The sequence below is a fragment of the Periplaneta americana genome, chromosome 3, assembly GCF_040183065.1.
Source record: "Periplaneta americana isolate PAMFEO1 chromosome 3, P.americana_PAMFEO1_priV1, whole genome shotgun sequence".
Lineage (NCBI taxonomy): Eukaryota > Metazoa > Arthropoda > Insecta > Blattodea > Blattidae > Periplaneta > Periplaneta americana.
In genome coordinates this window covers 154,708,275-154,721,228 of record NC_091119.1, presented here as the reverse complement: position 1 = coordinate 154,721,228, position 12,954 = coordinate 154,708,275, and the positions used below count along the sequence as shown (strand labels likewise).

General features: G+C 33.6%; 1 protein-coding gene across 4 annotated transcripts in view; it reads left to right on the top strand.

The window, feature by feature from the left end:
- LOC138696701 (nucleolar transcription factor 1-A-like) overlaps window positions 1-9,607 on the top strand; it is a 28,532-nt gene extending 18,925 nt beyond the window's left edge. For all 4 annotated transcript variants that reach the window (XM_069822006.1, XM_069822007.1, XM_069822008.1 and 1 more), the window contains exons 11-15: window positions 576-725; window positions 1,645-1,718; window positions 3,769-3,952; window positions 6,421-6,597; window positions 7,226-9,607. In XM_069822006.1, coding sequence (XP_069678107.1) covers window positions 576-725; window positions 1,645-1,718; window positions 3,769-3,952; window positions 6,421-6,597; window positions 7,226-7,363 — 723 coding nt within the window. In that variant the 3' untranslated portion in view covers window positions 7,364-9,607. The remainder of the gene's footprint in view (window positions 1-575; window positions 726-1,644; window positions 1,719-3,768; window positions 3,953-6,420; window positions 6,598-7,225) is intronic.
- Window positions 9,608-12,954: the final 3,347 nt, after the last annotated feature.

Here is a 12,954-nt window from a genome sequence, read left to right as displayed (position 1 = left end):
TAGCTACAAACATATAGAGTATTTTGTTTTTATTTGTTATTCATATTAACTGCTCATTAACCGTTCAAGACATTTCAGTTAATTTAATGAGAAATAATATTCTGGTCATATGCATCATTGAACTACAGCCATCATTAAAAAAAATTATCTCCATCATTACAAGTTAATACATTTGTGAATTCATGAAATGCATATTATATTGTAGGCATTAATTCTAGAACCTAGAAATCTTACATGATGAAATTGGTCTTTGTTTCAAGTTTTTTTTTTCTCAGGTCTAAAGAGAGAAGAATTGTGTACGAAAGGTTTTAATTTTACATATGTCAGGTGAAGTGCCATGGTTGTAATAATCAATGTTTCTTTCTAATTGCAAAGTTTATTGAGAATATGTGAGACGATGATAAGAAAAATTATAAAGAAAGTTGGTATGAGAATGTCGAAAGGAAATGAAACATACCTCACAACAATCTCATTCATCATAAACATCACAAGATCTACTAGAAATTAAACTGTTCTTGTTGTAAATATTCTTGATTTATGTTTCTTTATTAATTTGTTATTTTATTACTGACCAGATGCTTGATCAATATAAGCTGGAGTATGCAACATACCTCGAATCTCTACCAGAGGATAAACGCCAAGAAGAATTACAAAATAACCAGCCCAAACGCAAGGCAACCTCATCAAGGGTAATTACAAGCAAACCAGTAACAGATACTGTTAAGGTAAGAAATGCAACTGTGAGATATTACCTAAAACTCACCAGTTACCAAGTCCTTGTTTATTTAACACCTGTAGGAGAATTCTAGAGCATAGTTTTTTTTTTTTTTTTTGTGCTATACATGTAAACATAATGCTAAATGAATTCAGTTTTCGAAAATACATATCTTTTGAATACAGTGGCATAGGCAATGGAGGCTCTTCGGGCAGAAACCGCTACCCCTTTTTTCAAGACATATTTTAAAATTATATTAGATTTAGAGCATGAAGAAACAATCCACCATTGATGTTGCAAGTGCGACACTGAAAGAAAATTATCATTTGACTGTTCTGTTGAAAGTGACCAATATTTAGAATAACAAATCCTTTATATTTCTGCTGACAGGTTATTTTAAATTGACTGATGAGTTTCAAAGAAATTATGAAGCTACCTTTCTCAACACATAACTAGTTTAAGTAATTTATTTAGGATCAGTGTTTATTGATTCACTCTGCAATGATGGAAAATGGATTCAGTTTTATAACAACATTTGGGGAGTCTAAATTGATTTTAAATTTCGGGTATTAAAGAGTAATTGTATTTTAAATATGTTGCATGTAAGTTATGGATAAATTTGCCAAGTGATGTTTCCAAAACTTGGCCTCTCCATCTTAAATTCCTTGCTACGCTGCTGCTTGAATAATTTCACTTTAATGTCTGTAACATTTTAGTCGTGTCTCAGTATTAAACTGGTTTTATGTACCCTTGAGTTCAGATGATTTTTGCATAGCCAAGTCTTCATTCCCATATTTCGTGGTCTGTTTTGTATTTAATACCAATTTTATTGTTATTGAAATACCACGAATGCTCATCCAACCTGGTGTTTTATTACAATAAAATAATGAATGCAAAAGCACAAACTTATTTAGTTTTCTTTTTTATAGGAACCAAAGAAAAAGAATAGGGAAATAACTGAAGAGAAAACATTATATAAAGGGGAACCAGAGCCTCCACCTGTGTAAGTAATACTTTTACTACTGTTACAGCTGCTGCTATGTAATAACTATACTGCAGAAGTTTATGCAGTTAAACTTGCTTAAATATGCACTAAAGCATAATTTTACAAGCTGAACTAAAGGGAGGGGCTACTCATCAATTAGCACTGGTCAGCTTGATGAGTTAATGACTGAATTTGGTATAATTTTCCTCTAACCAATACCTAATTTCCTCTTTACCCTTTCCTATCCAGTCCTCTGACTGAACTCTTATTTTCTTCGACCCCGACGGCATTAGAGCATTCGAGGCCTAGGGGTTCATTTCCCTTTCCTTCCTCCTCTTTCTACTTTTCTGCTCCTAGTGCTGACCTGCTATGGCACTAAAATCGTCCTCCAGTGGCTTAAGGAGGGAAAGCTGGTGATCAACAAGATCTCCCAGCTAGGTCCAATGGACCCGTCGACCAACAGCAGGTGTGGTCCTCCAGACATTCTGGGGGTTGTGTGTGAATGAAGTAGCCACCAAAATGTTAAAATATGGTGTTCACTTAAATCGGCTACAACTTGCCATATTTTCCTCAAAATCTGTGCTTCAGTGGCTGGTCATGATAATATCTTTGAAAAATATTGGAGTGCAAGAGGTCAAATGACTTTATTGTCAAACGCCTGGTATTAGAAAACAACAACAACATATGCACTAAAAAGAAATCACAGGCAGTAAGAATTACTACTTAGTCGAGTATTTCTTGAGTCGGTGCTTTATTCTGGCCAAGTATAAAATAGTTTTATAATATCAATAAATAATATAATAATGGCAATAATGAAATAACAATAATAATAAGTGCTTTTCTTCTGGAGGAGAAGGTTGTGGAACTCTGTGTGGAATATACAGTGCTTTTCTTTCACACTGCGGCCAGCGCACGGCATCTTGCACTCCGACTGCAGCATCTCGGACTTCTGCTGAAACAGTTATAATGACCCCTGCAGCTGGGACTCCCACCACCCACGTGTAAGATTTGCGCGTGTTTGTGGCAACAGCAGGTTGTGTGAGTGAACAGCAGTCGCACTGAAGCCATTATCTAGTTTGTTTTGTTCCTGTTTCATGCATATAAATGTACGAGTTATAAGTGCTAATTAAGTTACGAGTGTTACATGTGCTTGCGCAGTTTTCCATATGCTTCGACACGATTACACATTATCACAAAGGATTTTTATCTGTGACACATATGTGGTAACAAACTCTTGTAGGGAAGTTAGAAGGCGATTTGAAACACAATTTCCTGGTTTACCTATCCCACACAGAGAAACTGTGCAAAGACTTGTGAATAAATTTAGGGAAACATGGTTGATTCACAATGGAAAGCGAAGAGTAACACTGTGCCCTGATTTAACTGTATGCGATTTTTATCTATGGGGGAACTTGAGAGATAAAGTGTATTCAAGAAACCCCCATACATTGGAAGAACTAAAAGAAAACATCAGGCGAGAAATTGACTCAATTTCGGATATTGAACTCTTGAGTGTAAATGAAAATTTCCTGAGAAGATTTTAAACATTCAGAAAATACGTTAGCATCATGTGATTGTCCCTAAATGGCGTCTATGACTTGGCATCGGATAAAGGAACTCAGCGTGCATGTACAAAATCGTGATCATAGCTCAGCAGCAGCAATATTTGCAATTGGAACTCTCGTTGTGAACATGCTTTGTATATTTACAGTTGTGTACAGGTGGGAGCGGAGACTGTGCAGTGAAAGAAAGTAACTAGTAGGTCAAAGCATTCAGTAGTGCTGTCAGGCTAACTACAGAACTAAAATTAGAGACTTACATTCCTTAATCTCATCATGGTCACTCTCCGCTGGTATTACTGCTGTTACTTGAACTTTATCTGTCTATATTTACTGTATATTTAAGTTTTACACGTAGAACAATGTTAAATGCTTTAAGTAGACATTAAATTATTAAGTATAATTTAATATGAATTTACCAGTAATGATTGGAATTCTATCTCTCACTTTGAAGATGCTGAACAAGTAAGGACTACATAGTGATATGAAATTTTGTATTTGTGTTTCAGAAATGCTTATCAACTATTTTTGAAGACTTTTATGACAGATGCATCACACATTGATCCAAAGAACAGAGAAAAGGAGGCTCCGAGATATTGGCAAATGCTTCCTGATGCAGACAAAGCAAAACATCGCAAACGTCTAAATGATATTAAGCAGAAATATATCAGGGATTATGAGAAGTTCTTGAAGGTAAACAATGAAGATCTGTATAACTAAAGAAGTTAGCCATAGGATTATTACCATATTTTATTGTGTAGTGCCTTCTCTTTTTTCTTCTTCTGAAATTTATATCTGAAAAGCACTATGGGAGCTGGAATTAAGAGAATGTTTCTTCTGAGATGAATTTATAAAACAGTCGTTAATGTTTAGATACTGTATTTGGCCATTGTGACTTAATTGTGACCATCAAACACGGTATGCTTAATAAAAAATGGAAATATTTTAGACAGAGCAGATAAGTATCTGTTGTTGAAAGTGATTTCACTGACTCTGGGCCTTTTTGCACGGGAAAACATAATGGGATACAAAACAAATAGGAAACTTGTCACCACAAAGTGCTTGAAGAGAAATTTCAGAGTTCTTTGAATGATATGTTACTAGGAGAGAGAATATGCACTATTTAATTTAATTATCTTTTTTTCAGAGAATTAAGCAAGAGAGTGGCTTATGTTATAAAATATGGTCTGTTTCATTTTAGTAAAATTTGCGTGTTTTTTCTTACTAATGACTTTTATCGTTTTCTTCAGTTTCTGAAAGAAAATATGGATTACTGTTTTCAAATATGCCAAATTTGAATCTTTCCAAAATCCTATCTCTTCACCAAGTTGCATTCAAATAGCTACTGTTCTTGTCTTATGTCTCTTATCTTTTCTCGAATTGAAATATGCTTTAGGCAAGTGCGACTTCAAAATCCGACATGAGAATATAATTTTATGCAGAAGTCATTTTGATTTATGTGATATGACGAAGTATTATCGCATATGTGAATGTACAGAAACACAGTGAAATCTCAGTATAACGTACATCAGAAAATAATATTATTTTATACGTTATTTTAAAAAGTATGTTATAATGAAAAAAAGAAGTTTTATCCAAACAAAGTTGTTTTGATTTTACATTAGATAATGCGTAATTATTCCACAACATCGAAATGTCGAAAAGACAACATAGTGGCATTGGATAAAAAAAAATATTACTTTTCATTTACTGCAGCTATGTTTAGAGTCCATGTAAGATTCAGCATACTGAAGAAATCCACAACGTCTAGATACAAAAATACCAATAATATTCAGATCTCTCAATTTTTAAATTACATAACACAAAGAAATTATTTAAGTTAAAAAAATACCACTTTCAAATAATTTATACATGGTACCACAGTACAGTCATCAAAATTTTAAATAGTTCTTAACTGTGGTTTGTTTGTCTCAATAATTCATCTTCTACAAACTATTAAGTTTCACCCAATGACATGAGAATCGAGTCACGTTTGCTAGGAACAATGTAGGACAAATATATCCATGCAGATGCTACACTTTATGTAGAACACTAGGTTTCCAGTCAACATGTTCAAATAAAAAGAGATAAACATAATACATAAAATCTGCAACCAACAATTGATAAAATACAGATGTTGTTATTGTTGTTGTTTAATCATTTGTCCGAAGACAGGTTTGAACCTCATAACTGGCATTAATAACACAAGTGACACACATTAGGCAATTAAGCCAGGAGATAATGGGGTTGGGTGGCCAGTTCCTTTCCTCCTCCATTGCATACATCGTTGACTAGTTAACATATTACACTTATCAGACTTTATATGTATACAACCAATAATAAGGATGTATGTGTGTGTATTTAATGCCTACCCACTTCACTTGCGTGATTCGGGTTCAGCATACTGCGATAGGTGGCAGGACTGTGACCCATTTTCAAGTTGCACACCACTTCGGTGGGCCATGCTATGCATGATGTGTATCTGTCAAGAATTATGTCGTGTACTAGGGTGAGTGTATGTGTAAGTATAGTGTAGGGAATGGGTGAGGATGATGATGAAGTTGAGGAAGGGAGAAGAGAAACCCGGTGCCGGCATGTAGCCTACTCCTGTCGAATAGCACCAGGGAGGCTGCCAGGCTTAACATCCCCATCTGACAGACGAATCACTATCAACAGTGGCATATGTCTTCCTTCATATACACTGCAGAGAGATTTGGGATTTAACCCAGGCATATTAATGCACAATTTAGTAATTAGAAGTTGTGCACCATCATCACCCTTAGTTTGAGGTATAAATTTTACATGAAAATCTCTGACCCTGCTGAGAATCGAACCCGAGCCAGCTAATCTGGAGGCAGACGCGCTACCACAGAGCTAACTTAGTGGACCTAATAAGTATGTAAGAGTTAAAAGAAAATTATCAACTTTCAAGTTTAACAATATTTGTCCATAATAATGAAATGATCAGAAGTAATGATGATGTAAAAATTAAATATCTCCGTATATATTATTTAAAATATGTACACAAAACTGAAAAGTGCGCTAAACTGAAGTCCGCTGCACTGAGATAATACTGTGTGTACATTGGAGATTATTTATTGCATTGAATGTATCTATAAAGTGTTTACTAAATGTTATTGCATATGCGGTCTTGTTTGTAGAGCTTATCCCAGGAGCAGCTCAAAGATTATTCTCTTCAGAAAGCTAGCTTGAAAAAGGAAGAAGAGGATAGTTCTGATGATTCAGATTCTGAAGATGATAATGAGGAAGATGACGACGATGATGATGATGAAGAAAGCAGTGCAGAAAGTAAAGAAGGCAACTCAGATAACCAGCAGGTGAAATTCTTTCTTTGGCTGAATTTAGACAAAGTCTTTACTGATTTTAATGGGAAGGATGCATGTGTAGACTTCCATGATTTATGTCCATTCTATGTGAATTTGTTTATCTACCTAAGTGTTTACAAATGCTGGATATGGCATTACAAGTTAATTGAAGTTGCAATTACAATAGGGTTACTTATGATAATAACTCTAAATACAGTTAGGTCAAACATGCAGGTTCATTATGTTACTACTACTATAATTTAATTTTTACGTGGATGAGAAATGACCTTTAAATTTTGCTTGGAGCCCTCATGTTGAAGAGTAGGATTCATTTACGTGCAGAAAATTTACGATATAGACCTCCCAGCTTTATTTTTCTTCTGAAGGAAACCATTTTTATTTGTCATAAAAAGCCATTGTCTTCATCCAAGTTTGAAACCATGAATCTCAGATCCTATGGTAAGTATGGTAGTCATGGACCACTTAGGGCAACATATTGACGTTCTCTCAGATCTTTAATTGTTCCTTTTTAATCTGAGTTTAATGCATTCTAATCACAGTTACATATCAAAAGTGGCCTTTATAATAATAATAATTGTGTGAATGTATGTTAAAGGAAAATTTGTTCTGTTCCTTACAGGAATCAGGTTCTGATGATGAATCGTCATCAGATAGTGGTAGTGACTCAAATGACTCCAGTGATTCAAGTGACTCAGAAGCAGACAACAATGAGAATAATTCGGGCGAATCATCCTCAAGTGGCTCTGATTCTGATTAAGTGCTTTGAGTGATGGAGGATAGATCGATTGAACAAATTTAATTTGCTTCAGTAGGGAAGACAAAAACACAATAATGATTATAATGTTGCATTTCTGAGAAAAAAAATGACTCAGTCACATGTTGGTTACTGTGCATCAGGTTTTACAGTGGTTATCGTAAAGTTCTGTTCATTTCATGGTCTTCAGTTGCCATTGTGATTTGGTTTGGGTAATCCTCATGAGGGGATAAACCAATCTGAAACAATACACAAACATACTATGGTTTGTGGTCAGTGATCTGGTTTGGTTTGAATCTTTGCTGCCTTTCAGTAACTTCCGAGTATGTACTGTTTTTAATATAGAAGGGTTCTGAAATGCACTTTTTGTAATATTTTATTATATTGTACATTTACATCTTGCTTTGTCTAAAAACAGAATGCAGCATGGGTTTGTTGAAACTATAAATTGAAATTCATTTCAATGTTTAGATCAATATGTGCCTAATGTTGACTATCCTCAACACTTCTGTTAACAATACAGTATGTCCTCAGTTATCATTGTTTCTTCACGATTTTTATTTTTATATACTCAACTCTAAGCTTCATTTCTGGTTCCCAAAAATCGTTATTGTGATACTGCCTGTTCCCATTTTCCAATACTTGTTAACATAATATGATACTTTCATAACTCAGGAATCACAAACGTGTTCCCCTTGTTGCATTGTTCTCTAACCATAGCATGCTCACTCATTTGGTAATATTATACCAATGCTGAACATTATTTAGTGTACATTTTACTTCAAATTATATTTAGTATTTAAATGTATGTAAATATGTTGTTATTAGTGAAATAAGGGAAATTTTGAGGTAACAGTTTAACTTAATTTCAGTTATTCTCAGTTTGAAAAATAATGTATGTTTATTACTTATTCATTCAACATCACAGTTTCTCATAATGTAGCTATAATGATAAGCTAGGACTTACTGTATGCATTTTTTTATGTAATTCTAATTTTACAGTTTTTCACATAGAACTTTAATTCTGTTAACTATTGAAATTGTATGGTATATTTTGACTCTGAAGATGAATTGGATTGAAAAGTCCAAGCCATGAAGTTAGCTGAGGTTATTGACGATAAGTTTCGAAAGAATTATACTCTTGGATTGCGTTGGTCATCGAGGATAGCAATGTAGTTTGCGCTTGCAACACAGTTTAAGAATGTAGAAAATATTTCTGAACTTGTAGGAATTTAAGTTACACATAATGTGTTACATTGCGAAATTTTAAGATCACTTTTTAAAACTGTTTCAGTTTACATAACGTTTGAGATAATGTTGTAAGAAAGATAAGATATTATTGATATTATGTTTAGTGTCAAATTTCTGATCTTTCTAAGATGATTAGATATGTAAAATTGAGTTTGAAGAGGAGAACATTGATTTACTGATGTCTCAGGCTTCACTTTGGAATGCTGTTTTGAGAAGTTTTTACAAGGTATTTAAGATCAAAATTTATTTTCAGAATGCTTGTTACCATAATGCTATTTGTAAATTTGTTTTGTAGAATGACATCTTTATATGGTTTTAAGTTACCTCAGAAATAATTTTATGAAGTCTTTGTTCTTTATCTGTTTTAATAATAAAACACTACTGTATTATGCTTCGAAAGAAAGATAGCCTATACTTTCACAGACACAAGTAAGTGAGAATAAGCAGAGGATTCCAACAAACATTTTTGTGGCTGCAAATTTCTTATAATCATATACAATAAGGAAAACTTATGCGAGATATTTTCAACACGAATAAAAGACTTAAATGGAAGAATATATTTGTATCGAATGCAAAAATGGAAGTAACAAGAGCTTGTAATGTGCTGTACTAGAAAAAGAATGAGTTAGAGACATCCTTTTAATCTACTCATGACATCTTTAAAATAAGTCATTGTTTCAGTTATCTTTACTGTATCTTGTTATTTTGTGTCAGAAGTAAAGTGTTTGGATTTTTGGTAGATGGTTCAGAATGGTTGTATTGTCTGCTGATTTGTATTCCAATTTGTTACTTCTTACAAAATGAAATCTATGAATATGAGTATTACGTGTCACTGCATTTATATTAAAGTAAAAATCCATTGCCAATATTTAAATATGATAACGTCAGAAGCAAAAGTATTTGCTCTACAAGAAGTAACTCAATGCAGAAGTCTTTTCTTCTTTATATAATATTGAGAATATCTCACGCAATAAATGCTATAATTTGAAAATTGAATGTTTGTTATTAAATTTCGTGAAATCCTAATTGAAGACTCCACCTGACAGTGATTTTACTGTGTTCTAGGTTCGATCAGAAGATTAATTTAAATATAGGTTACAGTTATTCAGAAACGAATTCACAAAATAGTACCATTGAAAAGAGCTTATGTAATGTTTTTACCAATATTTCATTGTTCAGCAATGACTGTTTGTAAGTACATTTAATTTAATCTTTTTTTCAATTGTTTCTAAATATTTTCTTCTCTATCTCCATGCATATATATATATCTGCAGTGCTCGGGAAAAGTGACACAAGTCAGTTTCCACAAACCTTTTTTGATAATTTATTGACAACTTACGGAACATCTGCTCGCTTGGAAAAAAATACATAAGTATTCCTCCCATTACAATAATTCATACAAAAAAAATCAAATCGACATAAACCAGTGTAAGTTGTCAATAAATTATCAAAAAAGGTTTGTGGAAACTGACCTATGTCACTTTTCCCGAGCACTGCAGGTATATAATTCTGAAGCTTTTATTTTCCGTCAAAAGAATATGTTCTTTTAGTGGAAAAATTATATCTCATAATAAATATTCGAAATCTTAAGAAATTTTGTCTTTCTTGATAAGAATGAAAATAAAATGCGTTAAAATGTAAATATCACATGATTCGAAAATGCCATTTCATTGTTGTGATGTTACAGCATGAGATTTAAGAACTGTTTCTGAGTTAGATGCAGCGACTTTATTTTGCACTTACTGGTAGTTTCTTCATTCCTTCCTGTTGTGTTTTCGTCATCTCTAGGAAAGATATTATATTAAGACATCTATCTATTATGGCTGAAAAGTTGCACATGAATTTTTGTGTAGTGTATTGTGCTACTGTGTGCACATCACATGAGTTTAGGACAGATTGACAGATTTTGCTCTTCAAATTGCACTTGTCATTTTTTGCCCTTGACTCGGACGTAATTTCCTGTACCAGCACTGATTACAATTAGGAGAAAAAAATATGTAAGTAAATGTCGTCGTGTTTATCAACAACGTAAATTTTCGGTTCAAGAGAATCCTAAACCAGAAATTAAATTGCAGCCTTAGCACCTTAAATTTCAGTGGACACAAAGCAGTCTCTTTCTTTCTTCTCCCCTTCCCCCCATTCCCAGAAAAATAGTGGGTATTTGACTCTACATCATTCACCAAAGCATCTTCTTCTAGGAACGATGTACTAAAGCTGTAGCTTTCTTGCCACTGGTTTTAGCATTGCCCTTGGTGCACCATGGGAGACAAACTACATAACACCACAGATGATGATTAACAGAGCAGTTGTAGAATGCTGGTAGGGGAAAAAGGGAATAATCTGAAAAAAGCTACCACCAAGAACTGTCTTTGTTCACAACAAATTCCACTTCGATCTGCTGAGTTTCCATTGCATGTTACCAGCAGCTGATACACTAGTTGTTCAGCTAACAATGCATCACTTTTATAAATATAGTTACTATAAATAAAGCTACACGTGAAAGATTATGAGATTGTTACATCCTGACGCCTTAACTCAACCATTGCTTTAGTTCCAAACCTTAAAAAGAATTAACAATCACCATCCAGCAACATTGCAATGATAAACTGAACCACGGCTAACTAGTAGCTATGCCTGCACACACACACACACACACACACACGTCTGCATACTATTGTGTTACGGTTTCAGATATCCCACAGAAAGAAGAATAAAATTAAAATACATAATTTTTGCAATAAAGACATTTTGATTGAACAATATATCCTACCTTCTTAATTAAGATCCTTTCCCCTTTCCCTCAATGTTACCAGGTTTTCTTTCGAAATTTCTGATCCTCTCTCCTGGTAGTGGCTTATGTGTAATCAACTTCTGAGGTTGGGGTGCCTAAAAGGTGGAATTATTTTGCCTGTTGATAGGATAGGATGACCGTGTATAATATGTAGCACCAGGAGAGTCTTAAATTTAGATTTAACCTAAATTCCAGACTATGGACGAACACAAGAACAGTTTTCGTTGAGGAAAAATCCTTGTGCTGTGAGACCATGAAGCTAGTCAATTAAGGTCATAGAATCTATTCAAAGAACAAAGAAATATATGGTGCTTATTCCCCCAATATAAAACTTTACAGGTAACTCCAGGTCTTTGAGATATTTACATATCTTATTTCAAGATCTGTAATTTTATAGAATTGAGCTGTATTTTAACATTAAACCTACATATCTTAAAATTGTATAGAATTCATAATGTTTTTAAATCCCCTGTAACACGTGCATTATCTTTTGAAACTACAATTCTTTCTTGACCAACTCTTAAAATAATATGTTTATAATTGAATGTCCTCCTCTGATGGCCTACATGTTACCACCATGCATGCATTTCGTTTCTTCAATATGTTCATTCTAAATTATATGACTTCATTATTTCAAAATAAAGACTGAAATTTGTAAGATTAACTTCCCATTGATCTAATGTGGAGATATGCTTGTCTAATTACCTATGTTTTTTAATGTGCACAAAATAAATATCCAAACAATTCCACTTATTTACTGTCTATACTACAACAGTATGGGTGCTTGTACGATTTTGAAAGATCTTCCAGAACAGTGGAAGCAGTTTCATGTGTATGATGTCAGGAAGAAGAGCATTCCAATAGCCTCTTCTGAAGTACCAGTAATTGATTTAACTGTGTTTTTCGTCTCGTATGAATACTGTTTAGCGTTAAAATGATATTATGGATATACTCATTTATAAAGTATTGAATGTCAAATCTTGCAAAATCGAATTTCTTCTTTTATATGAAAAATTTCCTCTCTTAAAATATGGTAGATCCATGAACACATTTTCCTGTAAGATTCGCATGCTTGAACACCATTAGCTCAACTGATAGAGGAATTGGACACGTATTTAAACAGTATAGCTTCAATCCGAGAAAAAAGCAAGCAAGGGATTTTTCTCTCTATCATAACATCCAGAATGGTTCTACATTCCATTCAGCCTCTTACGAATTCACTAGCAAAGCTTTTTTCTGAGTTGAAAGTGGTCATAGTATGTTGTTAACCATTTACTTTCTTCTTCTGCAAAGTTGAAGTTAGCATGGACTGACCTGCACACAACTTTATTACTTGTATGCAGGGAACTTTACCTATGGAAATACTGTTTTCAGGTAAATTATACATTCCACATGAATACCAAAACAGACTTGAAAGCACTTCAACTTGTTTCTTGTTAGTAATGTTGCTATATATCATAAGCTCATGTTACTTCCTTACCTCCATGTACACACACTGCTCCTGGTGCTGAACTCCTTCAGGATTAAAAAAAAAATAGAAAAACTTTCCAGA